General features: G+C 45.9%; 1 protein-coding gene and 1 long non-coding RNA gene across 2 annotated transcripts in view; one reads left to right on the forward strand and one right to left on the reverse strand.

The window, feature by feature from the left end:
- Positions 1 to 15,806, forward strand: part of THBS4 (thrombospondin 4) — a 42,503-nt gene extending 26,697 nt beyond the window's left edge. The window contains exons 10-22 of the mRNA XM_047088483.1: positions 1,190 to 1,342; positions 4,213 to 4,317; positions 4,878 to 4,985; positions 5,237 to 5,396; positions 6,746 to 6,864; positions 7,747 to 7,799; positions 10,266 to 10,459; positions 11,371 to 11,549; positions 12,161 to 12,209; positions 12,307 to 12,503; positions 13,105 to 13,277; positions 15,073 to 15,212; positions 15,745 to 15,806. Of these exons, the coding sequence (XP_046944439.1) occupies positions 1,190 to 1,342; positions 4,213 to 4,317; positions 4,878 to 4,985; positions 5,237 to 5,396; positions 6,746 to 6,864; positions 7,747 to 7,799; positions 10,266 to 10,459; positions 11,371 to 11,549; positions 12,161 to 12,209; positions 12,307 to 12,503; positions 13,105 to 13,277; positions 15,073 to 15,212; positions 15,745 to 15,806 (1,692 nt within the window). The remainder of the gene's footprint in view (positions 1 to 1,189; positions 1,343 to 4,212; positions 4,318 to 4,877; positions 4,986 to 5,236; positions 5,397 to 6,745; positions 6,865 to 7,746; positions 7,800 to 10,265; positions 10,460 to 11,370; positions 11,550 to 12,160; positions 12,210 to 12,306; positions 12,504 to 13,104; positions 13,278 to 15,072; positions 15,213 to 15,744) is intronic.
- Positions 1 to 27,412, reverse strand: LOC124518464 (uncharacterized). Its single transcript, XR_006963677.1, has 6 exons — positions 27,019 to 27,412; positions 25,012 to 25,101; positions 15,020 to 15,204; positions 13,893 to 13,973; positions 12,088 to 12,300; positions 1 to 1,116 (listed from the first exon to the last, which is right to left on the reverse strand). It is a non-coding gene; the product is annotated as an uncharacterized LOC124518464 (long non-coding RNA).
- Between the last annotated feature and the right edge of the window lie 187 nt (positions 27,413 to 27,599).

The following is a 27,599-nucleotide window of genomic DNA, read 5'->3' on the forward strand; positions in this document are numbered from 1 at the left end:
TCCACTTGTGCTCTGTTGTTCTCTCTCTCTCTCTCAAAAATAAATAAACATTTTTTTTAATTTAAAAACATCTTATAAATATCAAGCCCCTTATTTTAGTCCTCACAACAACCATGTCACTAGGCACTATTATTCCCATTTGACAGTTGAAGAAACAACTCCAGAAAAGTAACTGGGCCAAGACCCCCCTCTCCTAAGACTTCCAGCTGCAGAGCCTGTGTTTCTATCCACATACTTGGCTACCTAGGAATATATAGGGATTGTTGCTTCTTAGGTTTTCACCAGGCCCTTATCAGTGAGTCTGCAGATAGAGATTTGGGAGACACTGACATAAAGGTAATAACTAAAGTCACCCTGGGGGAAGAAAACTAGATGGTGGAACCATCTAGAAAGTAGAACTCCGGAGAACCTCAAAAATGGGCCGAGGAAAAAGAGCAAGAGCCAAGAAAAGGAGAGAACCGACCAGATGGAGCAATCCGGTAAGGCCAGTAGATCGAGGAAGACCACTGAAGAGCGTCCTTTGGAGTTGGCAGTAAGAGGTTGTTAATGACCGAAATCATTGAACCCTACAGGTGACATGGGTGTCTTTCATGAAATGTAATTTCATCTCAGTAAAGCTGTTAAAAAAAAGTCACGGCCAGTAGAAGGGCTGCTGTAGCAGGGCTGACAGCTCATTTGCCAGACTTCTCCACGGAGCCTACCTCATCAAGAATTCTCAGTGCAAGGCCATTGACATTTCTCTGTACAACTGTTCTTTGTCATTCCATTTTTAAAAAGCCAAAGGAACAGTTAAAAAAAAAAACCTTGTTTTTTCCTAACATGCTTTTCAATCAAACCGTCTCCCTTGTCCTGAGAATAAATGCTCTCTGCCTGCCAGGGCCTCACTGGCGCCATCAGCCCCTTCCCCTTTTGTCTTCCACGGCAGAGCTGGCAAGTCCTGGTGACGGTGGTTCACTCTAGCCTTCTTCTGCCCTCCCCGCTCTTCCCTCATGTCCGTGTGGCTCACTGCAGCTTCCAGGCTGGCGGTGTCTTCCTCAACATTCGCAGTCTTCCAAGATGTACACATGGGCGGAGAGGCAGGCATGGGTGTCCCTAAATCTTGGCATCACTGAGTACCTACAAAAATAAACACAACTGCAGTCGCCTTGCTCACAGTTCTGAGCCCCAGCTCATCATCTGATCTTTGCAGGGATCTTACCGCTGCGGGCCTTGCAAACCGGGGTACACTGGTGATCAGACAAGGGGATGCAAAACCGAAAGGAGCTGCAGAAATCCTGAGCTGAATCCTTGCAGTGTGAATGCACAGTGCATTGAAGAGAGGCAAGGGGATGTGACATGTGTGGTAAGTTGTCACCTGCTCAATGATTTTTTTCTTCTTCCATTTCAAACACCAACCCCTCCCCAGTTTCTCCTTGCTTCCAGGTAAAAAGTACTCAGAAGTGAAAACATTTCAATTGAGATAAACACAGAATTTAATAGTAACAGGGTCAGCTGAGTTCGCGGAGAGCAATGTGAAGTTCATCGAACATCAGCTGCCTTTTCTCTCCCTGTCAGTCATGGGTCAACACCATTCCCTTGGGCACATCAGTGGTAGAGCCCTCACTCATAGATACCCTCTGGGGAGGGCCAAGAAGTGGGCGGCAAGAAGCGAAGGGGCCGCCTTCCCTCCCTCCCATCCACCGCCCTATTTATTCAGGGAATGTATTAGCATACTGCCATCCTTTCTAGCTGTCCTTAGAATCTGGCCTGATGCTCCAGGAAGCAGGTTGGAAGGAAGCGGTAGGCTGTTTCAACTCTCAGAGAACCCTCCTGTCTCCTGCCAGTGAGCGCGAGGGGACAGAGGGCACTTTTCTGTCTCCACCTACACCCATATTCAGGAATAGCTGAGCGGATGGTCACCCTTCTCCCTATGCATTACCCAACCCTGGAGCCCATCTGGGGAGGAGCTGGCCGGCAAGAGAGCTGACATGGGTCTCGGGCCAGGTGGGTGCATGCTGGGCCCTTGGTGAAGAAGAAGGCCCTTTCTGACACCCACTCCTAAATCCCAGGCTCCAGAGTCCTCAGGGCTTCTAGACACTGAGAAATCAGCCACTTCAGCTGCTTCCCAGTAAGTCAGGCCCATGGCAGGTGGCCCTTCAGACTGTGGGACTCCCAGGTTCACGACGGTCACTCCTGAGCGGCAGGATGGATTCTGGGAGACGCTTTCTCTCTTCTCTATACCTTGAACTTAGGCTTCTTTATCATTATGCTCACAAAATTTTCTACTGGGAGCATATCGCTTTTAAAATATTGGAAAGGAGAAGAATCAGAATGAAGTTGAAGAAATGTAATAACACGCGTTCTCTCTGGCAGCACAGATAGTCTGTAACAAGGTCCTGACAAAGGAGCAAGCTGGGTCAGAGGGAAAAACCCCACAACTTGCCTAATTCCTATTGCCTGGGCATGTTTATTACCATTGAGAGGCGAGTGTAAATCTGTGTTTAAATCCTAATTTTCTGTGAACAAATTAATGACTTCCCTGGGATGGTGGGTGATGGAGCTCTTAATATGTTTTTGAATTTGTAATAAGGCACGACGACAGATGGTAAAGGATTAATACACTTGGTGTGACTACTAAAATAATTTAATCTGCCAGAAAATGGCTCATTAAAAATGTATTTGTTCCTAGAGGAAATTTTTTCTTTCATTAAAATGAGTCAAGGACCATACCCCATGGCCAAGCTTTCCAGGCCTTCTGAAGGCCCGCTGAAGCAACTGCACGGAAATAGGGGCACTTACGGGAGGGGTGTCTTTGGCCTCCTGCCTTCTGAATTCCTGGTTGCAGAAGGAAAGCATGGATGATTGAGAACAGGCAGGCTGCCGCTTAGGAAGTCACTGGTCTTCAATCACCTTCTTTTGATTAGCAAGGCCAGGAAATTTAATGTTTATTCATGTCAAGTTCTTTTTCCCTAAACCCTGCTTCTGTTCCTCAGGCTCTCTGTCCTCTCCCTGACTTTCTGGTTCCTTGTCCTTTTCCAGGTCCTCTTCCTCACTGTTCCTTCCTCTGTTCTGCCTTCCCCCTCTGCAGGTGCCTGTCCTGTTCCTGGGCTGGGCCCCCAGGTCCTACCTCATGCCCAGGGCACCACTTACTGAATAACTTCTTTTGTCTTCTGTTTGCCAGCGATCCTTGCTCAGTAGCCTAGTTGTCTCACCTACAATGGGGTAACAATGACCTTGCAGTGTCATTGTAAGGATTGGAGACAATGGGTGTAGGGTCTGATACAGAATAACTATTGATGCCTCTTATGCTGGGAATGAAGTGAGGGCTGGTGACGACAGGGTACTTGGGTAGACTTTTCCAGGGATGGAGAGAACACACAGGCCCAGCCCTGGACCTGTGGGAATCTTCTTCTGCTACAGGGCATGAATAAAGGTAAAGCACCTTGGAAGGTTACTCTTTTGATGGAAATTGATTTAGAAGACTGTTAAAATCAGAGATATGACTGCGGTTCAAGAATGATAAGGGAAGTGGCACAAAAGCCACATGCATTCGTTTCTGCTGGGAGAGGAAATTGAATAATCATGTGGAGAACAGGTTAACAGTAACTCTAAATTACAAATACCCTTTGAACCAGGAATTCCACACTAAGACACCAGTGCATGTGCAGAATGACCTATGTACTAGAGTAACCTGTTGTAGCCTTGTTTGCAATAGAAAAATGTTTTAAAAACCAGACACCCATCAGTAGAGGACTGGTTGAATTCATTAAGGCACATGCCTACCACTTTGGGTATGATCATCTGTGACCACTAAAAAGAGTGACGTGATCTACATGGAGTGATATGGAAAGAGTTCCAAATAAAGTACAGAACAGTGGATATAGGTGCTGTCAGTTGTGTTAAAAGTCAAAAGAAAAAGAATGCGTGTATTTGCTTGTCTGTGCATGTTGTATCTGTGGAAGTATACATAATAATGGATGGCCTGAGCCAAAAGAATAGGAATGGAGAGGAGTCTTGATTCTATCTCCCTTTGTACCTTTTGATTCATAAGACTATTCAAAAAACAGTAGTTTTAAAATCCTACCCAACAAGGTGGTGTAGCTCTGGGCCCTCCCTCTGGGGAAGCATATATGATTAGCAGGGATTCACAGGGTCAGAGCTGAGGCCCTTGTCAGCCACCTGCCTCCTCCCAGGCTTGGCTTCCCAAACTTCTCCTGCGCTTTCCCTTCACAGTGTGGCATTGGTTGGGCTGGCGATGGCTATATCTGCGGAAAGGATGTGGACATTGACAGTTACCCCGACGAAGAACTGCCGTGCTCTGCCAGGAACTGCAAGAAGGTAAGGAGGGCACACAAGAAAAACACCACGTTCACTGTGGGCTGTCCAGAGCCAGAGCTTATATGGGGGAGGGTTCCATTTAAAACTGCATTTTGAAAGTAGCTGCATGTCAAACGTAGCCAAACAGCCATCAACAGGAAAGTCAGGCAGCTACAGTCAGTCTTGAGGTTAGAAATCATTTCTGACCTAAGACAGATGTAGAATGGGGGTGGGGAAATATGGAGAGGTTGATAAAAGGCTACAGACGGGATACGAAGGCATAAGAAGAATAAACCTGAGGATCTAATGTATAACATGGTGACTATAGTTGTTAACCCTGTATTGTCTAACTGCAGTTGGCTAAAAGGATAGAACTTAAATGTTCTCACCCACACACAAAGAGCCAGTGAGATGTTGGATGTGTTAACTCAATGGTGGGAATCCTTTCACAACATAAAGGTATATTAAATAATCACAGTGTACACTTCAGATATATTAGAATTTTGCCAGGTATACATCAATAAAGCTGAAAAAAAAGTCAGATGTAGATGTTTCTCTGAGCTCTTGTTTCTTCTCCTTAGGATAATTGCAAGTATGTGCCAAATTCTGGCCAAGAAGATGCAGACAGAGATGGCATAGGAGATGCTTGTGACGACGACGCTGACGGAGACGGGATCCTGAATGAGCAGGTACTTGCTCTGCCAGCCAGGCGCATGAATTGCCACATACCAGGGATGCAGAAGAAAGCCTGCGGAGTCCCCTATTATATTAGTCATCCCCCATGGTAGTGATCCCCTGTGATCCCCTGGCATTGCAGCTCTCTCTCCTGAGTTCTGACAGTGCATGACAATGGGGTGGGGGCTGGCTGGCATCCACTGCAGGACCGGAGACCTTGGAGGGATTCAGTAAAGTCTGATTAAATGGTCTTCTGATCCTTTAGGATAACTGTGTCCTGACTCACAATGTGGACCAAAGGAACAGTGACAAAGATATCTTTGGGGACGCCTGTGACAACTGCCGGAATGTCCTGAATAATGACCAGAAAGACACTGATGGAGATGGAAAAGGAGACGCCTGTGATGATGACATGGATGGAGATGGTGGGCTTGTCTTGCTTTGTCTTTTATGTGGGACTCGTGTGTCCTTTTGCCCTTGTTCTCTGTTAGGAGCAGAAATAGCATTGCTAACTCAGAAGGCCTCCCACATGGAGTGGTTTCCTGCAGCTTGTGTCTGGCCCGCCTCTTTCTATGGAAGGAGACTCCATAGCCCACTCCTCTATTTAATAACCCTGGGTGTTTCTGGAATTCTACATCTTTGCCAGAAACTTTGTGGGGATTACTTCGAGCGGCGTCTTTGTAGGCCATGTATCTTCCTAGAAAGAGTAGATCTCCCCCACCCCCACTTCCCATCTGTGAGATTCCTGGGAGCAGAGAATTGAATGAGGGGGCCTTGAGCAGGGTCACAAACTACAGGCCCTGGGTCTGGCTCCTCCTGCGAAGAATCAGGCATCTCCCGGAAGACAGGCCCTTCCCCTGCCTATTCTGGGAAGAGTGTGGAGGCAGGAGTGGGCCAGCTCTAGGCTCCACTGAAGAGGCCTTCTAGTGTGGGCTGTGTGAATGGCAACCCCCAGAGCACAGTTTGAGCTCTGGAGCCTCTCAGGATGGGAGGCAGAACATTTGTTTCTGTGTAGCTTCCATAGCATATAGATGACTATCATCAAAGTATAGGCTGGATGTGATAGTTTTTGAAAAATATTTCACATCACAAGGGCCTTGAAGGAAAATCTTTAGAAATACACTCCCGGCCCTCCACCTACTCACCCACCACACACACACACACACACACACACACACACACACCACTCCAGAATATCCACACCTCCCTAAAACATGACCTCATCCTCTGCAAGCCCTACTGATGATCAGATCCAGTGGTATGCTGGTAAACCAGTTCAACAAACCAAAAAAAGCTCCAAGATGTAGCATTTGCCAGTTTCTATGCTATAAATACCACTCCCACCATGACTGATTACAGGCTGCTTGCATGACAGGACATAGACAACAGTTGGGAAGAGAGGGGGGCATGGTGGGCCCAGCCCTTGGGTCCCAGTCTTTATTCACATCGTCCCAAGGTCCTCCCTCTCCAGGGCTGGCCCACCTAGCCCTCATGACCTTTTGATCTGGTTACATGATAGTCCTTGACATCTTACACAACTTCTAACTGCATGGAGAAATGCCTCAGATCGCTGTTCATTTTTAAGTCTCCCAGAATCCATCCTTTGAGGGTACATCCAGATGAGTGCTGAGAAAGGTAGTGTGGCTCTTGGAGGACAGCTCAACAGAAGTCACTCACCCCAGGCCTGGGTAGAGGCTTGATCTCTTAGCACCCAGAAGACTGTCTTCTAGATCTGTGTGTTCACCTGACTCAGGGAACCATTCCTTTCTTGTAGGAATAAAAAACATTCTGGACAACTGCCCAAAAGTTCCCAATCGTGACCAACGGGACAGGGATGGTGATGGTGTGGGGGATGCCTGTGACAGTTGTCCTGATGTCAGTAACCCTAACCAGGTGAGTAGTGTTTGAGGGCCTCATACTCTAGTCTGAGCTCCCCTATGTGAAGATTCTTTAAGACCGGTGCCTAGAAAAACAGCAGAGCACACTGGCTCAGCTCCTTGCTGTTGCACTTACCTACCAGAGCAGACATGGTAGAATTGCACACCTTAGGTCTGGAGGTGGTAGGAAGAACGCTTCACGAGACCTAAGGCCCTCTGGGCTAATCTCATGGGCTGTAGAGTGCCTATGTAGAGTGCCTTAGTAGTAGGAATTTAATGATGCCCAAAACAAGTCTTTTTGCTGGAAGGAAAATGTAGCATGGAAACTAACCTTTGGGAGCCTGTGCCCTTTTAGTCCCCAAGCCCCTATACAGCCTATGTCTGGACATTTCAGATGAAGTTCAGTTAGCGCCGTGTTGTTTCCCTTCTCACTTCCTGTCTGGATAATTGGGTATGATGTGTCATGTATTTTTAAAGCCCTGAGAGAGGGGCGTCATTGTTGCCCTCTGTGACTCACTCCCATTCTGGCTTAATTCCAACATGCAGAAGCAAAGCCAAATCAGTTTGCCTTGTCCCCATGCCTTTGGCTGGCTCTCCTCAGACCCGTGCCAGAGTTCCACGTCTCCACCTGCCACCATCCTGCCCCGGCGCCCTTTCCAATCAGCTCATCTGGTGTGTAGGCAGCCCAGCCATGTGGCTTGATATTTTGGAAGGCTTTTTTGACAATTCAGCATTGTGCCTACACCAATATGGTGCTGTCCTTTTGCAGTTCTGCACCAACCCAATTCCAGAGAGACTTCCTGAGATGCAGTGGTGAGGGGCCAGATCTGCCTTCTCTGGAACGTTCTGTGCATGAAGGCCCAGGGATAAATAATTATATGCTCTGTTCTCTTTGCAGTCTGATGTGGATAACGACCTGGTTGGGGACTCCTGTGACACCAATCAGGACAGGTATGGCACATTTCCCAGCTGCATTAAGGCCCAATGAAAAATTTAGAGGGAATTTTAGCTTTTGGAGCTTTCTGCTGCTACCTTGCTTTGGGATCTTGCTGAATAAATTGAGAGAGAGAGAGCTACTGGGGGGACAATAGCCCTGCCTCTGGCCAGGGTCACCGCACTTCCTTGAAAGTTCTCTATAGCCAGGTGACGGTGTCAGGAGGGGCCACGAGGCACTCCAGCAAGTGAGATTCTAGCACAGGAGAGGCAATAGAGCATCATGCTTCAGACATGGGCTCTGGATGATACACAGCTAGATAAATCCCAGCCCCTTCACTTACAAACTACCTAACCTTAGGCAGGTCATCAAATCTCTGTGCCTCAGTTTTCTCATCTGAAAAATGGGGACGACAATGGCACGTAGCCAGGTCTGTTGTGAAGATGGAGTTAATTTATGGAGAGTGCACATCACAGCTTCCCTTACATAGCTAGCACTCAGTAGGTATGAGCTCTTTTATTATTATAGTCTTTCAGCTCAGGGAAGCTTCACCATCATCCCAAAATAGGAAACTGTCAGTTTGCTGAGAGATCACTGTTATTTCATTGTCCTTGGAATTTTTTCATTTTGTGTCCCTTTATTGGTGGTATTGTCCTGTGCAAATGAGTTTTGTCAACCTGTCTAGCCCCACATGATGTAGTCCTATATTAAGACACAGGGCTGGATCAGATGCTGTAGCAACATCAGCAAGAACACAGACAAGTTTATCTCTGCCCTGGAGGCGCCTATGGTCCTAGGCTCTGTCCCCTTTCATTTCCATCAGGGATGCTTGTCGGGGCAGCAGGACAGGGATGAGAGAGGGAAAGGACCCTGGAAGACAAAGCAGGGCCTCCCTTCTCAACCCCTTGGAGGTGGCCCTATCCCCAGTGGTTCTTGAGCCCAACCTTGTGCAAGGACAGCTGCCATAAAGTCCCATTTCTGTCCTTGTGCTCAGTGTCCTTGCTGCAAAGTATGTGTCAGCCAAGTGCACTTAATCCTACTTCTCAATGCAGTCTCAGTTTCTTCATCTGCAAAGTAGAGAGAATTAAATGCACCTTGCAGGTTCTGTAAGAATAAAAGCTAAAGTAGGTAACGCTCCTGGCAGAGTGCTGGTCCACAGGTGACCTGCACCAAACGGTGGCTGTGTTATTGTTACCACCACACGAGGAGAGGGCCACAGAGTCGGCCCTAGGAGGTCTCCATTTCTAAGTGGAACCTTCCCTAAGGGATGGACATCAAGAATGTTCCTTGGTGCAGGTGGTCTTGCACCGACTGCCATCTACGGAATCTCTAAAATATCCTATCCTGTCACCCTCTAGATATTTGCCTAAAGTAAATGACTCATTCTGCTACATTTTAATTCCCGTAAACTTGAACCTTCGGGAGGAGGACAGGAACTGCTTGTTTTTGCATAAAAATGTGCAAGGCCGTATAGAATGGCTGTTGATGGAAACAGCTCGATCTTAGGATTTAAAAGTCAGCCCTGCTACAGGCACAGGAATTCCGCTGTTTGAGCCATGTCATCTTCTACTTGCCCAGGTTGGCCTCGTTTTCTCTGGGACCCATCTGGGACATGTGGCCTGGAGGGCATGGGCTGGTGTCTGGCTTCCCTCCCCTGTCTGGGATAGGCCATGGGTAGAATGAGGTGAAAGGGACATCTGCTCTGATACAGAGTAGCCAAAGAGGGCCTCCATCAACACGGGGAAAAAAACTCTGGGGACAGGGCAGGCTCCTCCTCGAGTGGCTCTAAGGCCTGGAAAAAAGAAATGTCAGGTGGAGAATGAGGGTTCTGAGAAGTGCTTTAGAGCAAGACTGAGCCCAGCCTCCATGTTTGCCTCTCAGGCAGGGGCCGCCCCCTCCTCTCTGCCATTCTTCCTGAGGCATGCACATCTGATCCTTCTTGGGTCTGCTGGCCAGGGATTGTGAAGAGGAATGGAAAACACTGGAGGGCTTCCTAGGAGCCAGCACATACAAGTACTCTGTCATAGATTAAATTGCAATATGCAAAATTCTAATCACAGAAGCATTTAATCTTCCTAACAACGCAATGAGGTAGGCTCTGTTACTCCCATTTTACAGATGTGGACACTGAGCCACAGAGGGGTCAAGTATCACGCCTGGGGCTGCATGCTAGTAAGTGGCTGAGCCAGGATTCACTGAATCAGCTGGAGGTGGTGGGGTGTGGGGAGGTGATCACAGTCCCCAGGGGACTGATAGGAACATCTGGTCACAAAATCAGAAATCCACCTTTATCTTCTTGAGTAGGATATGATGTACTTGTTTCAACAAGATGAGGAAGTGGAGAAAATGGTCCCGGAGGCCCACAGGGCAGCCCTGTCTAAGGACATGTGGGTCAACAAAGACCAAGCCCCCACACCCAACTCTCTCTTCCTCCCTGCTCGCTGGTCACCTGTGCCACAAACCACCTCTTCCTCCTCCCACAGTGATGGAGATGGACACCAGGACAGCACAGACAACTGCCCCACCGTCATTAACAGCGCCCAGCTGGACACTGATAAGGATGGCATCGGTGACGAGTGTGATGACGATGATGACAACGATGGCATCCCAGACGTGGTGCCCCCGGGACCAGACAACTGCCGGCTGGTCCCCAACCCAGCCCAGGAGGATAGCAACAGTAGGCGGGCTCAGCCTCGGGTTGCACGGGGGCCCCCAGGCTCCCTTCTGCCAGGCACACGGTGGCACGCTTCTCCTCGGGCCTCTCTGAGGAGCCACAGTTTGGGTGGTCAGCAGACAGCTGGTAGACCCCACTGGCGAGCTCCGTCAGAGAAGCACTGCCCGGCAGCCTCTGAGTAGCCCTGGGATGAGGTCACGTGGGCCAGGGAAGCAGCCACACGATTCCCCGCAAAGGGCTTGGGGAGCTGCTCTGCCATCTTGCTTGCCCGTCTCACAGGAGTCCCAAGCTCAGATGGCTATAGGGGCGAGGCCAGTAAGGAAGAGTGTGCACAAAGCCAGAAATGACACAGAGTAGTGAGGACCTTGGCGAGTGGGGGAGGGTACGCCCATCCACAGCTCAGCAGTATTCAGTTCAAATATCTTAATACCAGGTCAGCTGAACAAAACAAACCATGAGCCAGAGGAGCCAGAGAGCCTAAGGATCACCAGATGGTCTTAGAGACTGTCTGGTGATGATAATTTCCCTGTTTTTCATATGTTCTAGAGAAAGTACTATAGATGTTTGCTTATGTAAGATCAGCCTTAAGATTCACCACTTGGTGAACCCCAGCATCCTGACCCAAGGTTTCTGACAAGATCAGTTTTGTAGAGTTGCCTACCACACCACTCTATCCCCAGAAAATTCTTTTGGTCACCTACAGTGGGGTTCAGCAACCAACCAGGATGACTCCAGGATGGGGCTCGGGGCCACCTCAGACATGGCTGCTGCTGGGCTCCTCTGCCCACATGCGTGGAGAGTCATAGCCCTGGAGGTGGGGTGTGGGCTCCCTCCAGCTCCTTGCCCAGCCCTGTCTCCGTCAAGCACGGAGTGGGCGGTAGCCAGCTCCTCTCCTCCTCCCCCGCCCCACCCAGGTGATGGCGTGGGAGACATCTGTGAGACTGACTTTGACCAGGACCAGGTCATCGATCGGATCGATGTCTGCCCAGAGAATGCGGAGGTCACACTGACCGACTTCAGGGCCTACCAGACAGTAGTCCTGGACCCTGAAGGGGATGCCCAGATCGATCCCAATTGGGTGGTCCTGAACCAGGTAAGCGTCACGTGGTCAACAGCAGCTCAGCTCTGCCTCTCAGCACAGGTCGTTCTGGGAGAAGTGGGTAACAGTGACAGGGGGCACTGTTTCGGACTGCACTTACTCCTCGTAATCACCCTATGACAGAGCACTTTCATTAGCCCTGTTTTACACATGAGATCAAGTCCCATCAATCTGAAATGATTGCTCCAGGTAGCAATGCAGGTGATGGCTAAGAATGCTGGAACTGGGACCCCGGCAGTCTGACCCCAGAGCCATGCTACTGATCTCTCCTTATTGTGTAGCTACAAAGAGCAGGCACAGAGAGGCTTAGGTTTTTTAGTGTCACCCAGGAAGTCACATTCATTAGAAGTCTATGTTCTCTCGATTAAGCTGATTCAATAAACCCTTAATTACAGTTTTAGCAAAATAATCTCTATTCAGCTTCTCTTTCCCCCCTCACAAGTATGTGCTTTCTTTGAGGACATAACAAGGTAGAACAGTTCCTCAGGTAATTAAATCTTTGTGTGGAGGTCAGACCTTGCTGACCACTCACCAATGCTGCCGGAGGCTCTGGGCTTCCTTGAGCTTTCTCCAGCCTCTAAGATGGCCTTCAACTCTCTCTGCAGGGCATGGAGATTGTGCAGACTATGAACAGCGATCCTGGCCTGGCAGTGGGTATGTCCAGGGCATCAGGAGCACGTGTATAGAATCCACTCGTTGCAGCTCCTCATGTGGCTGGTCTGCCTCTCTGATCTTCTTCTGATCCCTGCAGGGTACACAGCATTCAACGGAGTTGACTTTGAAGGGACCTTCCACGTAAACACCCAGACAGACGATGACTACGCTGGCTTCATCTTTGGTTACCAAGACAGCTCCAGCTTCTACGTAGTCATGTGGAAGCAGACAGAGCAGACATATTGGCAAGCCACGCCATTCCGCGCTGTGGCGGAACCTGGCATCCAGCTTAAGGTACCAACAGCTCTAAGATACTCATCTCTCTTCGGAGCCCTCTTTTTAAATCCTCTGTTGTCCCATGTGGCATTTAGTTCATCTGTGAAATCGAGGTGTTTGTGCCACAGCACACCCAGGGCTTGGCCTTCATTCTTGGGTATAAGCTGTGTCCTAACCTCTGGGTGACCGATGGTGAAAATGTCAGTCTGAGTAGGGCTCAAGAGTTGGGAGAGATTTGGGGGTATGTCACCAGGCACAACATACCAGTTTAACTGGCTAATCTGTTCCCTTCATGGGGCCAGCTGTGTACAGGAGGGCTGAGCGGCTGCCTTCCTCACTCCTGCTTGGAGAAAAGGCACACTTGAGAGCTCTCAGAAACACATGTGGGGAGCAATGGATTTACAGCAGGAAAAAAAGTGGAATGGGTTAGTGGGGTATCAGCCAGGGCTGGTTATTAAAGGGTTAAGGGTCACCTCAGGAGAAAGGGCATTTAAGTGTTTACGCTTTTGTCCAAATCCAAGACAGCCAGATTCTAACGGTGAAGTCACCACCCCAGGGACCCAGGAAGCAGGAAGGGTGGTCTGTGTATTTGGTTCTACCATGCTCGTGTCCTTTCCAGGCTGTTAAGTCTAAGACAGGCCCGGGGGAGCATCTCCGCAACTCCCTGTGGCACACCGGGGACACGAGTGACCAGGTCCGGCTGCTGTGGAAGGACTCGAGGAACGTGGGCTGGAAGGACAAGGTGTCCTACCGCTGGTTCCTGCAGCACAGGCCCCAGGTGGGCTACATAAGGTACGTGGAAGACATCTCACCTTGCACTTGAAGCAAAGCACATCCTCATTGTGCGTCACAGAGCCTTCACCACCCTGAGCAGTCCTGACCCCGGATGGCCCTCCAAGGGCATGCTTCCAAGACTCAGGCCATGGCTCCCAGAAAAGTAGTAGGAGAAAGACACCCAAGCTCAAACTAACCAGCTGGACATTACGGCCCAACTGGGAGGGACTTTCTGCACCGGAGGTGTCAGCATTGGGGAAGGAGGTGCTTGAGTGGTGACCCCCTTTCTGCCATGCTGACCACTGTGAAGCAAGGCCTGGGTAAGCCTCCTATCCACACCTGCCCTGTATGGTGGCTTGTTCACGAATATTCATGCTGCACTGCGGTGGGTCCCTTTTGTGGTCTCTTCCCCTCTGGACTATCAACTCCCTGAAGACAGTGCCTGTATCTCCTTTTACCTTGGTCTCCCCACTGCCGGGCCTGTACCACATGCGGCAGGAACGGATCTTCACATGAGCCAATGCCATCTGCCTCATTTCCCTATAGGACTATTTAAAAAACAAGCACTAAAAACTCTTCTCAGAAACGAGGATGGCTTAGGCTACATCTTTGAAATTTAGACCATGTACTTACTTGCTCATTCCTCAAACGTGCAGATCAACACCAACGACAGCTTATGTAGACCAGTGGCAGTCTCCTGACCAGGAAACCAGCCTGGTGGAAAAAAGAAAATCGCGGTGGCTAATTCATGTTTTGTTCTTCTTTGAGCATTTAGTCAAATGTACTGTTTGTCACACAGTAAGACGTTCATGTTCTGAGCCTTGTGAAGCCTAATGCCTTCTTTTCTGTCCCAAAATGCAGTCATAGAATACACAATCTGCCTGCACATAATTTGCAAAACTATCTAATTCCCTAACACTGTAAGAGAAAAATAATAATTTATGACAAAATCATGTAAATGTTTAAACACCACTACATCACAACACAAAATGAAATAGAGGCAGTGACATTCTAATGCAGGTTGTACAAGTTGTGACTGTTCTCTCCAGGGCTTTGTAAGCCATTCAGCATCCCTGGCTTCTGTCATAAAATGCCAGACAAAGAGCCACAAATTTCTAAAGCCCTTGTTTAGGGGAGGGCTGTTGCTCCCGAGGAGGATCACTATTCTGAGATTGCACCAGGTGCTACCAGTCAGACCGCAGGAAAAGCAGTGATTTTTCAGCATGTTGTCTGGACAAGGTAACTCACAGGACAATGAGGTCACAAAGCCTCTTGGCCATGGTTCACACTGTGGTTTCTCTTTAACTCATCAGCAAGTACCCATCGAATAGGACTCTGTGCCCAGCATTGTGTTAGGCTTTTGGAGAGAAAGAATATGGGAGGACAGGAACATACAGTCCTTGACCTCATGGAACTTCCAGTCCAATAGGGAAGGGGCCACAGCTGGAGCACAACCCAGGGCTGTGAAAAATGGAGTATGAAACAGCAAAGATGTGAGTATTTAAGAAGTGAGGCCCCTCAGGAGCACCTGGGTGGCTCAGTCAGTTAGCTGGTTGGCTCAGGTCACGATTTTGTGGTCCGTGGGTTTGAGCTCCCTGTCAGGCTCTGTGCTGACAGCTCGGAGCCCGGAGCTTGCTTCGGATTCTGTGTCTCCCTCTCTCTCTGACCCTTCCCACCTCATGCTCTGTCTCTCTCACAAAAATAAAAAAAAAAAATTTTTTTTAAAGTGGGGCCCCTGGGTCCCACAGTGGGTGCTTCACCTTGACTTGGGTTGGAGGTTCCTGAAGACCGGCTTGGGCTGTGTTGTCCGCAGAGTGCGCTTTTATGAAGGCTCTGAGTTGGTAGCTGACTCCGGGGTCACCATAGACACCACCATGCGTGGAGGCCGGCTCGGCGTGTTCTGCTTCTCCCAAGAAAACATCATTTGGTCCAACCTCAAATATCGCTGCAATGGTAACGTGCATTCTTGTTACTATACGATATTATTACTATCATTAATCAGAAAACGCCGCCTTATTTTTATAGCACATTTTCTTCTCAGGAGCTCCAAGCTCATGCGGCATATTCATTAAAATGTAACAGTCTCTGTGTAACCAAAGTAAATGGTAGATCTCATTTTTCCTACTTGGTAGATGAGGACATTGAGACCCACAGAATTTAACTGCTTGGCTTAGGATTTGGGGTTCAGTGAGAAATTCAGTCAGATTTAATTTACGGCAGCCTTTATTTTCTCATGGCTCAAACATAATCACACTCAAAATCCATTCTGCCTGCTAATTTCCTCTAGGCCTATGAATGAGCACTCCCGGGCTTTAAGCCAACAATTTGCAAAGCAGCCTGAAGTAGAAAATGGCTGTGGAGGCTTCAGGGGCCTGTTGCTTAGGCTGACAGTGACCCCTACAGGATGCTTGCACAGCACGAGATGGACCCGGATTCGAGGTGGAAGGAGCTTTACTAACCCCCCTGTGCCTGTTCTGGTTTGCAGACACCATCCCAGAGGACTTCCAAGAGTTTCAAACCCAGAATTTCGATCGCCTGGATAAGTAAACCAAAGAAGCAATCCATAATTGTTTTTCCAAGCACTAAAGCCATCTATTTTTTAACTTACTACACCTTTTTTTTTATATACACTGTGCCTGCCTTTTACCAATCCAAATAATATCAAACTTTTTATATGGATGTGGCAATAAAGAAGAGATAATTTCTAAAACCTGGGCTACTCAGACATTGCTTACATGTGGCTCAGGCTTTGATGGTGTGTATGTGCTTCTCTGAGGTATACATCTTGAACTTGGGGGAATTTTTGCTTAGACTGGGTGAGTCAGTGACACTGAGCAAGTGCGTGAATCAGGAGACTCAGGCCGAAGGTCTGATCACTGGTCCCTCAGGTTATCTTCACATAAAAGCCTAACAGTGCTATTGCTCACCTCAGCAGCCTCAAAAACACATGCTCAGGGGAACCTTCCCCAAGAAGATTTTTCCTGACCAGTCCTGGAGCCAATCTGTCTAATTCCTTCTGACACCCTCCCCCACTCCACACACACCTTTCCACACCCGCATATTCAGCAGCCATTGTGCTTATTTATATATTTGGCTCCCCCCAGTGGAATGTAAGCTTACTGACATCAAAGACCATGTCTTTTAACTATAATCGGTATTCCCAGTACCCAACAGAGTACCTGAAATATAGTAGATATCCAGTAAATGTTTGCTGGCTTGATGGCTGAATGCCTCTTAAGTAACAAGGACAAAAGTGTAGACGGATCATATAAGCCCTTCCACAACTCAAAAAGCTCTTCACAGGGGCGCCTGGGTGGCTCAGTTAAGCGCCTGGCTCTTAGTTTCAGCTCAGGTCATGATCTCACGGGTTCGTGAGATTGAGCCCCATGTTGGGCTCTGCACTGACAGGGTAGAGCCTGCATGGGATTTTCTCTCTCCCTCTCCCTCTGCTCCTCCCCCACTAATGCGTGCTCGCTCGCTCTCTAATAAATTAAAAAAAAAAAAAACCCTCACAACATATGCTCTATGATTATATCAGTAACCTAATTTCAGTGCCCAATTTAGACATACCATTCCATTTGTAAGGCAAAGATCCAGGCCCATTTTTATAAACTCCCTAAGAATTCTGTTTTAAAGAATATTGCTGGGTAGTAATATATCCTCCTATTCCAATACTCCTGGAGGTATCTTAAGTCATAAATAGAGGATAAACACTATCACCACAGTTTTATCATGATTTCAATAGTCCTAAAATATGACGCATATGTGTGAGCAATAGGAGATATGCAGGATCTCAAGACAGCCCCCTACACATGTAAAGCCTAGAGGTGTCTGTTGCCTCCTGATTCAGGACACTAGATCTCCCACATCAAGGTCTTCAGTGAGTGGACAGAATTCAGGCCTGTCTACCAATTTTTCCCTCTGCTGACACTGTCTAGTCTTCCAGCGGGACTATGTTACAGGAGATACTGTTCAAGGATTTCTGGACCATACTGCTGTCATGGGCTTTTTTCAGTTTGTGGTTTCACACCTATAATTCTTTCCCAATTCCAAAAAAAAAAACTAAGAACAAGTTCATTTCATTAGAGATCATCCTCTTTCAATCTTAGTCCTTTTCCTGACTTTTTTTTTTTTTTTTATCTCACTGAAAGGTTATTATTTCCTGAGCCCTTAGGGCCTCTCGGAGCTCTCTGGCCCATTTGGTCTTCCACACACTCTGTCAACAATACAGTTAGGTTACACCTTTATAGCTATTTTCATGCCCTTCTGCTGAGTCTTTGGCACTTTACTAGGCAGTCTGTGATGAAAACCACAAATCTGTTTCTTCAGAGATCTCATTCTCATCACCAAAGTATATACCAGATCCTGGACAGGAAATAAACTACTCTGTAAGTTAAAGAGAGTGTGTTAATCAGATCTGGTTGTGAAGCTGAGCTGAATTCTTACAGTATTTTGATCAGACTCTCAGTGAGCCCAATTTCCTTATCAAAACCATCCTCTGGCTCCCATATTCTCTCCTTTCCTGCCTCCCTGATGCTGGTGGAAAGAGGAGGCAGCCTTCCTGTCCCCTCCCCACCCCCAAGTCTCCCTGCTGTTAGCAATACAGCTGCTCTAGGAAAGCAATATACCCATAGGAAAGTTTGATACTTTTGTGTCTATAACCATGCTAGTACCATTGGCCTATAAGAGATCAAGAATACAATTGTATCCCTTAGGGAGCTTATTAGACCATTGGGAAGACAAAGGTCATTATATACAGAGAGCAACAGACCCAGTGATGTGCTGAAGCCAGTGCTTACCAGCTCAGGACAGCCAACTATTAGGTTCTGAAGACAGGATATCCCGTCAAGCTGTTGATGGTTTGATATTAGCCATCATGAGAATATTTACACCACAGAAATTGGCAAACACTACAAAGCAGGGCTCCAGAGAGCTGATGGTCAAACATTTACCAACACACAACTGGGTGGGGTATACTATCCTGTCTTATTTCTGGTTGCCCCTCCTCAGTATCTTGGGAAGTGCTGTAGAAAGCTTGAAACTTTCAGAAAACTTCTTGTTTAAATGGAGAAGCAACAGGAAAAAATGTAGAGAAGAAGCTTCTGGATACTGGTCTCGGCAGTGATTTGAATATGATGCCAAAAGCATTCAGCAAAAGCAGAAGTCAGCAAATGGAACTAACTACATCAACCTCAAAAACTTCTGCACAGCAAAAGAAACTAAATGTACATCAGATAAGGGGTTAATATTCAATACGTGTAAAGAATTCATACAACTCAGTAACAACAACAAACCCTGATTTTAAATGGACAGAACTAAACAGACATTTTTCCAAAGAGGACATCAAAACAGCCAATAGGCATATGTAAAAATATGCCACATGACCAACCATCAGAAAAATGCAAATCAAAACCATAATGAGTTATCAACTCACACCTGTTAGAATGGCTATCATCAAGACGAGACAAGTGCCGGTGAGAATGTGGTGGAAAGGGAACCCTTTTACACTATTCATATGAATGTAAATTGGTCCAACCACTATGAAAAACAATATGGAGGCTCCTCAAAAAAATTAAAAAGATCTACCATATACTCAAGGAAAGGAAAACAGGAGTTCAACCACATATCTGCACTCCCATTTATCACAGCATTATTCACAATAGCCAAGATATGGAAACGTGAATGTCCATCAGTGAAGTAAAGGATAAAAAATATGTGGTAAATATACATGGTGGAAAATTATTCAGTCATGAGAAAGAAGGATATCCAGCCATTTGTGACAACATCACGGTCCTTGGGCACAATATTCTAAGCAAGGTAAGTCAGAGAACGAGAAGTACTGTATGATATCACTTACATGTGGAACAGTAAGTGCCACTGGGTGGCACAGTTAAACATCTGACTCTTGGCTTTTGCTCAGGTAATGATCTCATGGTTCATGAGTTCCAGCCCCACATTGGCAAAGAGCCTGCTTGGGATTCTCGGTCTCCCTCTCTTTCTGCCCCTCCCTATGCACGTACTCTCTCCTTTCTCTCAAAAATAAATAAACTTAAAAAAAAAAAAAAGGGGCACCTGAGTGGCTCAGTTGGTTGAGCATTCGACTTCGGCTCAGGTCATGATCTTGTGGTCCATGAGTTCGAGCCCCACATCAGGCTCTGTGTTGACAGTTCAGAGACTGGAGCCTGCTTCAGATTCTGTGTCTCCCTCTCTCTCTTCCCCTCTCCGGCTCATGCTCTGTCTCTCTAAAAAATAAACAAACATTTAAAAAATAAATAAAGGGGCGCCTGGGTGGCGCAGTTGAGCGTCCGACTTCAGCCGGGTCACGATCTCGCGGTCCGTGAGTTCGAGCCCCGCGTCGGGCTCTGGGCTGATGGCTCAGAGCCTGGAGCCTGTTTCCGGTTCTGTGTCTCCCTCTCTCTCTGCCCCTCCCCCATTCGTGCTCTGTCTCTCTCTGTCCCAAAAATAAATAAACGTTGAAAAAAAAAATTAAAAAAAAAAAATAATAAAATAAATAAATAAAAAAGATTGATGGTGTTTAAGGGCACAAGCTTGCAACAAGTAGTAAATAAGTCATAGAGATCTAAAGTCTATACAGTATAATGAATGTAGATGATATTGTACAATATTGTACTACAATCAAACTTACTATGAGACTAAAACTTAATTATCCCAACTGCTAAAAAGAAAGAATAATTATATAACATGATAGAGGGGTTAAATATTGCTACAATGGCAATCATATTACAATATATAGATGTATCAAACTAATAAGTTGTATGCCTTAAATTTGCACATTACATGTCAAATATATTCAATATTTTAAATGTGGAAAAGTGGAGAAAGTTGTGAGAATCAGGAAACACTTGAAAAAGGCTAGCCAGATGCCTGCGACAAACTATAGGAATGGCCTAGCTGGTGTGGTGCCCTCTCCCCCAAACTGAAACCTGGGAGTTTTTAATATTTATATTCAACTCTAGTGCAGAAACTCAAATTTCTATGAGAGTTCCATCCATGTTAGCAAGGTCTTCATTTGAATCTTATTAACGGCCCTTTCCCCCCCTTGCTCTCCCTTTCTCTCAAAAATAAACAAACATAGGGGCACCTCGGTGGCTCAAATGAGCATCCAACTCTTGATTTCGGCTCAGGTCATGATCTCACAGTTTGTGGGTTTAAGCCCCACATCAGGCTCCATACTGACAGTTCAGAGTCTGCTTGGGATTCTCTCTCTCTCCTTCTCTCTGCTCCTCCACAGTCACATTCTCTCTTTCTTTTCTTTTCTTTTTTTTTTAATGTTTATTATTGAGAGACAGAGCACAACAGAGCATGAGCATGGGAAGGGCAGAGAAAGGAGGAGACACAGAATCCCAAGCAGGCTCCAGGCTCCGAGCTGTCAGCACAGAGCCTGCCGCGGGGCTTGAACCCACCAACTGAGAGACCATGACCTGAGCTGAAGTCGGACACCTGACTGAGCCACCCAGGCGCCCCATCTCTCTCTAAATAAATAAATAAATAAATAAACTTTAAAAAAATAAGTAAAATAAATAAAAATTTTTTAAAAACATAGAATAATTGCCTTATAGAAATAAACAAACATAAAAGAAGAATAATCTTATTAACACCTCTAAGAGTGTGAGCAGCCCTCACTCACTCACGATTTCATTCTATTGTCTGTCTTCCTCCTGACTGTTCACTGAGATCAAGGGTTCTGAGGAAATGGGAGGAGTGACGGAAAAATGAGAATGTCACTGTGGGGAAAGACCATTCCAGGGTAGACACCCACAAGATGAGGGAAGAGTTTGGAGGGCAGGAGGAGGGCCCTGGGCCATGAGAAGAAGCCCCAGGGGCATGGGAGGAGGGGCTGAGAGGGAGGTAGAGCACCCCCAAAAAAGGAAGCTTTTGCTTCTCTCTTCCCAGGTTATTATTCCCATATCTCAGAATTATCATGGGAGGTTATCCTTAGCTTAATTTTAATTCTGGGCTATAGAGTCAAAGAAAATGAGAAAGATGCAACATCTAGTCACCCATTATTGAAGTATCTGTAAAGCATTTTTTTAATGACCCAGACTAGGAAGATAACTCAGAGTATATTCAAGGGACAGAAAAGAATTTGGTCTAAAAAAAACTTGAGAACTAAGTCATTTATATGAACCTACAAAAGTGGGATATGAGGTGCCCTTGTTTGAGGGCACACAGTCCACTGAGAAGTTTACCCTAAATTTCTTGAGACAGTATAGTTTCCTTAATCGGTAAGGATTTTTAATTCCTAAAAACACTTAGAATTAAGTATAGAGATACTAAACCTACTGTCCTAATATTTTTGTGTGGTGTTTAGGAATTATTTTTGAATATGTGGTATTTAAAGTACTTGAAGGGTGCCTGGCTGGCTCAGTCAGAAGAGCACATGACTCTTGATCTCAAGGTGAGTTTAAGCCCCACGAGTGTAGAGATTAGTTAAATAAACTTTAAAAAATAAAATACAAATAAATTACTTGAAATATTTTAAATAATTTGGCATATTAGAGAATCTAATAAATTGAACTTGTGATTCAATTAAAAATATATCATTCCGGGGCATCTTAGTGACTCAGTTGGTTAAGCATCCAACTCTTGGTTTCAGCTCAGGTCATTATCTGCCAGTTTGTAGGTTCAAGCCCATGTCGAGCTCCACTTGTAGGGTCCCGCACTGAAAGCACTGAGCCTGCTTAGGATTCTCTCTCTCTCTGCCACTCCCCCACTTTTGCACTTGTGCATGTGCACATGTGCTATCTATTAAAATAAAGATACTTTAAAAAACACACATTTGAAGCTTCCTCATTTAGGCATGTTTTTAAGTTCCCACTCACAACTAGAGTTTCCATGCCTAGAAACACATTTTCTGAAATTCAAAAGTCTTTTTTCCTCACTTATTTGTTCATTTGAAAGCAAAATTGAGCTTCCTATGTTCTCTGCACTCTACTAGGCACCTGGGATGCAAAGATACCAGACTCCTCTTCCCTAAAAGGCTAAGAACTCCAGAGTCCTAATAATTTACTAGCCTCTAATGTAGTCGCTCCCAAACCTTTGGCTTTCTTTTGAAATTTCAAAATTAATTTCAGAGGATGATAAAGGATGGCTGATTTCTTACTTTGCCCAGTTAATTCTCTTGACAAAAACAAACACCTGCTAAGTCTCACTGTCATTTTAGAAAAAGAGCATTTTGGGGAACTGGGTGATTCAGTCCATTGAGTGCCCACCTCTTGATTTTGGCTCAGGTTACGATCCCTGGGCCATGAGATTGAGCCCCACATTGGGCTTCATGCTGAGTGTGGAGCCTGATTAAGATTCTCTCTGTCCCTCTCCCTGGCTCTCACTCTCTAAAATAAAGGAATGGGATGGGATGGGATACAATGCAATGAGATGCAATGGGATGGAATCGAACGGACCACAATGCAACACAATGCAACATAAATAAAATATAATAAAATAAAATATAAAATATAACATAAAATGGTAAAGGTAAAGCATATTCCCAGTCTCAGAAAGGTCGTTCTCATTAAAATTGCAGATAAAAATCAGTTGGGGAGGGGTGCCTGGGTGGCTCAGTCAGTTAAGTGTGTGACTTTGGCTCAGGTCATGATCTCACAGTTTCATGAGTTCGAGCCTTGTTTCAGGTGAGCTCAAGCCCCACTTCGGGTGAACCCTGCTTCTCTCTCTTTCTCTGCCCCTCATGGGATATTCTCTCCCTCTCTCTCTCTGCCCCTTGCTCACTTGTGCCCTGTCTCTAAAAAAAAAAAAAAAAAAAACCTGGGGAAACTTAAAAAATAAATCTATGCCCTGCCCCCAACCAATTAAATTAGAATATCTGTGGATTTGACCACAGCATCCATTATTTTTTTTTAACGTTTATTTATTTTTGAGACAGAGAGAGACAGAGCATGAACAGGGGAGGGGCAGAGAGAGAGGGAGACACAGAATCTGAAACAGGCTCCAGGCTCTGAGCTGTCAGCACAGAGCCCAATGCGGGGCTCGAACTCATGGACCGTGAGATCATGACTTGAGCTGAAGTTGGACGCTTAACCGACCAAGCCACCCAGGCACCCCTACATCCATTATTTTTAAAAAAGCTTTCAGGGTTGGGGCACCTGGGTGGCTCAGTCGGTTAAATATCCAACTCTTGATCTAGGCTCAGGTCATGGTCTTGTGGGTTCCTGGAACAGAGCACTGTGTGGGGCTCCATGCCAGCAGTGCAGAGCCTGCTTAGGATTCTCTCTCCTTCTTTCTCTGTATTACATATTATACATACATATGTATATACATATATATACATATGTACATATAGTACATATATATACATATATACATATGCATATATATGTATATATGTATATACATATATATACATATGTACATATAGTTGTGTATTTGACTTTAGACTTCTGATTTTAAGTTAAAAGGTATGGAAGAATTTGGTTGACTATATAAATAAGAGTGAGGTAATTAAGATAAGTTAAATCCACAATATTTATAAGTTTGTTATATTTACAAGAGTTACTTGAGTACCTAGGTAGTTTTTGCCAGACAAATGATACAAAAATTAATTTTATAAATGAAATTTAAACATATTAAGTTTGGGGGAATCTAGGTGGCTCAGTCAGTTAAGCATCTGACTCAATTTCAGCTCAGGTCATGATTTCATTGTTCGTGGGATCAAGTCTCACATCGAGCTCTGTAGTGACAGCACAAAGCCTGCTTGGGAGTCTTTCTCTCTCTCTCTCTCTCTCTCTCTCTCTCAGTAAATAAACATTTAAAAATAAAATTAAGTTTATAGTATATTATACATTAATATAGTATTTTAGATGCTATAAATTAATATATTCAACTTATAAATGCAATTTAAAATTTAAGTTTGCAAATGAGACTAAACATTAATCAAAAGCTTAAAAGTGATGATAAATTGTTCTAGAGTACATTTATAAGTACATTTATAGTGCATTTATAATACATTTATAAATACATTTGTATATTTATGGAGTATAGAAGCGTAAGAAAATTTTTAAGTTGAACTTATAAACTTAAGGTTTTGCAATTTGTATCTTTAATTAATCAAATACTAATTTTAAAAACCTCAGGCACCTGGCTGGCTCATTGGATTGAGCATCTGACTCTTGACTTTGGCTCAGGTCATGACCTCTCAGTTTGTGCGAGGGAACCCCATGGTGACAGCGCATGGTGACAGTAGGATCTGACAGCGCAGAGCCTACTTGGGATTCTCTCTCTCCCTCTGTCCTTCCCCCTCCCTCTCTCTCTCTTTCAAAATAAGTAAATAATTTTTTTTAAAAAACATAAAAGCCATTAATAGCTTTCTATGTGCAAAAACTGCCCTCATAAGCAAAAAATAAAACCAACAAAATACAGTCCAGTGCTAGTCTGGGGAAATACATCCTCAACTCCAAATAAGGAGTGACAGTTGTTCTAGAACACAGCGCATTTCTACAATGGGGACCGTCACCGCACAGAGGGGAAAAGAGCCTTGGTACCGCTCCCTATGGCTCCCCAGGCATCATCAGGCAGCTGCTACAGCATCTCAATGGCCTGGGTGATGTTGCTGTCAGCAATCAAACCCTCATTTGTTGGCCATTTGGTCCAAAGAACATTTCATGCTGGACTTCGGGCCTCAGGTAGGGATGTGGCAAGAAGCACCCCTCTTTTGTCGTCCTCCTGCCACCCCCCCCCATGTTAAACCTTAAAAAGAAGTGTAAATGCACCTACTTACCTGGAGGGTTGGGGGTGAATGAGACCTGCAGAATTAAAGCTTCCTTCTCTGGCTAGATGCCCCAGAAGTAACAGTGGCCTCTTCCTGAGCCTGTTGTAAAACAATGACAATTATTTTCCTCATATCACCTGCCTTCTCAGCCATGTAGTAGACATGAATCAGCCCTTGAACTCAGGTTTTTGGGAAAAACCACTTTAATTCCCAAATTTCAACTTGTTTTCATTTTGAAAACTCATTCTCCCAGACTCCAGACAAGTACTACTTGAGTCTTGTTTGGGGTTTCCACTCTTCTCTCAGAATCACCCTAGGATGCCTTCTCAGTACCAAAGTGTTAGGGACTGGGGAGTGGCTGTCCACACAGATTCCTCCTAACACGACCATGGTCAGCACTCACCACCACCCTCATTCTCAGAGGCCATAAAACCACAAAAGGGCCCCCAAATCTGAATGAACCCCTGGAGCCATTTCTTTACTGGCCCTCACCTGGAGGGCTGCAGGAAGCCCCTCTTCTCCCTCTCTCTCTAGCATGGGACAATCTGTCCCTAATCTGAGAAGGAAAGCCTTATGTCCACCCGCCCTCCTTGCTTTTGGCAAAGAAATTCTGTCTGTTCCCAGTCTTCCTTTACTTATGGCCCCTAAGTTCCCCTAAAGGCTTAGCTTGCAGGCCGGCTCTGACTCACACATGCCACATCCCCTCTGAGGTAATAAGCTCAGAGTCCACCCTCTGAATGGAGAATTGGGGAATAGGGAAATATCAAAGGGAGATGGGCTCAGTGTCTTCTGGTGCCACCCCACCACATTCTGAATGTGCCCAAATGATGATGACCTAAGGTGTAGTATAGGATCCTCTTTGGGTTTCTGGAGCCTACAAAAAAAAAAAAAAAGCCACCAGTTATATTGTTTGGAAAAGGCATACTTACAGAATGAAATTGCAGGTGCTCAAGAGGCAGAAGGGTGTGGTGGCAGAGGAAGAAGAGAAAGGATTCCCCAAGGCTGGGGGAGCAGGGGCATGGTGGAGTCTGGAGTGGACTTGTCTGCTCCACTCCTAAATGGTTTGAGAAATGGAGAGGAGCCTCTGATGGGAGTACCTGGTCATGACTGTGGATGGACACTTAGCCTGCACCCTGGAGCAGAGTTGAGGGCTCTAGATGGCCAAGCTTACAGCAGCAGGCAGGCTGATCTTGAGGAGCACCAATGCAGCCCTCCTAAAGGAAGCGCCACCTCCTCCCCCCAATACGCCCAGAGAACCTGTAGAATGGGGCTGAGGAAGGAGCCCCAGAGTAAGGACTGACATTGCAGGCTGGCTAGGTGAGAGGGCAGGGAGCAGAGTGAGAGCAGGGAGCAGGGCTCTGCTCAGCTCTAACAGAGGGGAGCTGACCAAAGAAAAGTTGAAGAGCAGAGGCCACAGGGACCTACGCTCAGGGAAGAGAAGGGGGCCATACAGAGAGCCAGACAACCTCCAAGCCCCACACTCCCAACTCCAGAAGGTGTTTCTGGGGACACTCTCCATCCAACCTCCAGTCACCAGAGGCAGAAACAGGCAGCCTTGGACCCACATGCAGAATGGGGAGCCCACCAAGCATATTCACTATTCTAAAACTCCTGCACATGTGTTGTTTCTATAAGAAGAAATGGAATAAACATTAAGAAAGTACCAAAGAAACCAATGAGCCGTTAAAACTGATTCAGCAGCATGGGGCGCCTGGGTGGTTCAGCTGGCTAAGCGTCTGACTTCATTCAGCTCAGGTTATGGTCTCACGGCTTGTGGGTTTGAGCCCTGCATCCATCTCTGTGCTGACAGTGTGGAGGAGTGTGCTTCAGATTCTGTGTCTCCCTCTCTCTCTGCCCCTCCCCTGCTTGTGCTCTCTCTCTCTCTCTCAAAAAAACAAACATTGTTTTAAATAAATAAATAGATTCAGCAGAATATTACCTAAGAGAAGTATGGGTGATTAAATGACATAAAGGGAAAAAAATAAAATGAAAATCAAACAAACAACTTGACCTTACCTCCCAACTCATATCACCAAGGCTGGACCCCAATGCAGTTTCTTCAGCCACTATTTGCTGGACCTGGATTATTTAGTTCCTACTGTTTGGATTTGTTCCTAAAATGAAAAGATGCCTATGTTTAGGCCAGGCCATGTCCTCCACCTAGAAATTCTACAAACAGCCCCTGAGAAGTGCTCCACGTGGGTGGAGCACCCTCAAGGGGTAGCTCCTGAAGTCACAGCTTTGGTTCAAAGTACCCTGAAGAAAGGATTCACTTCAAACCCTTATCCAAGCTATGATCTAGCACACATGTCTCCCCTTCACTAAGGTTACCTTACTAAGTAATATCAGGTTTATACATTATAAAACACAGTAAGTAATCACTGTGAGGCCCATACATCTCTGCAAAAAAGAGTTGTCCAACTATATGAACATCTCTTGCCATATTTGGGGGGGGGTGGTTCTTCTAAATAGCTGTTCATTAATTGCTTATTTTATAGCACCCACTAGAAAAAAACAGTAGCAGATACCGCAAGTCTAAGAAAAACTTATGGAAGTAAGTTTTTCATTGAAAGTGTTCTCCATTACGGGCACCTGGG

This window comes from Lynx rufus, unplaced genomic scaffold, assembly GCF_022079265.1.
Source record: "Lynx rufus isolate CCGP_SWC_20201006 ecotype Redwood Valley unplaced genomic scaffold, mLynRuf1.p SCAF_1, whole genome shotgun sequence".
NCBI lineage: Eukaryota > Metazoa > Chordata > Mammalia > Carnivora > Felidae > Lynx > Lynx rufus.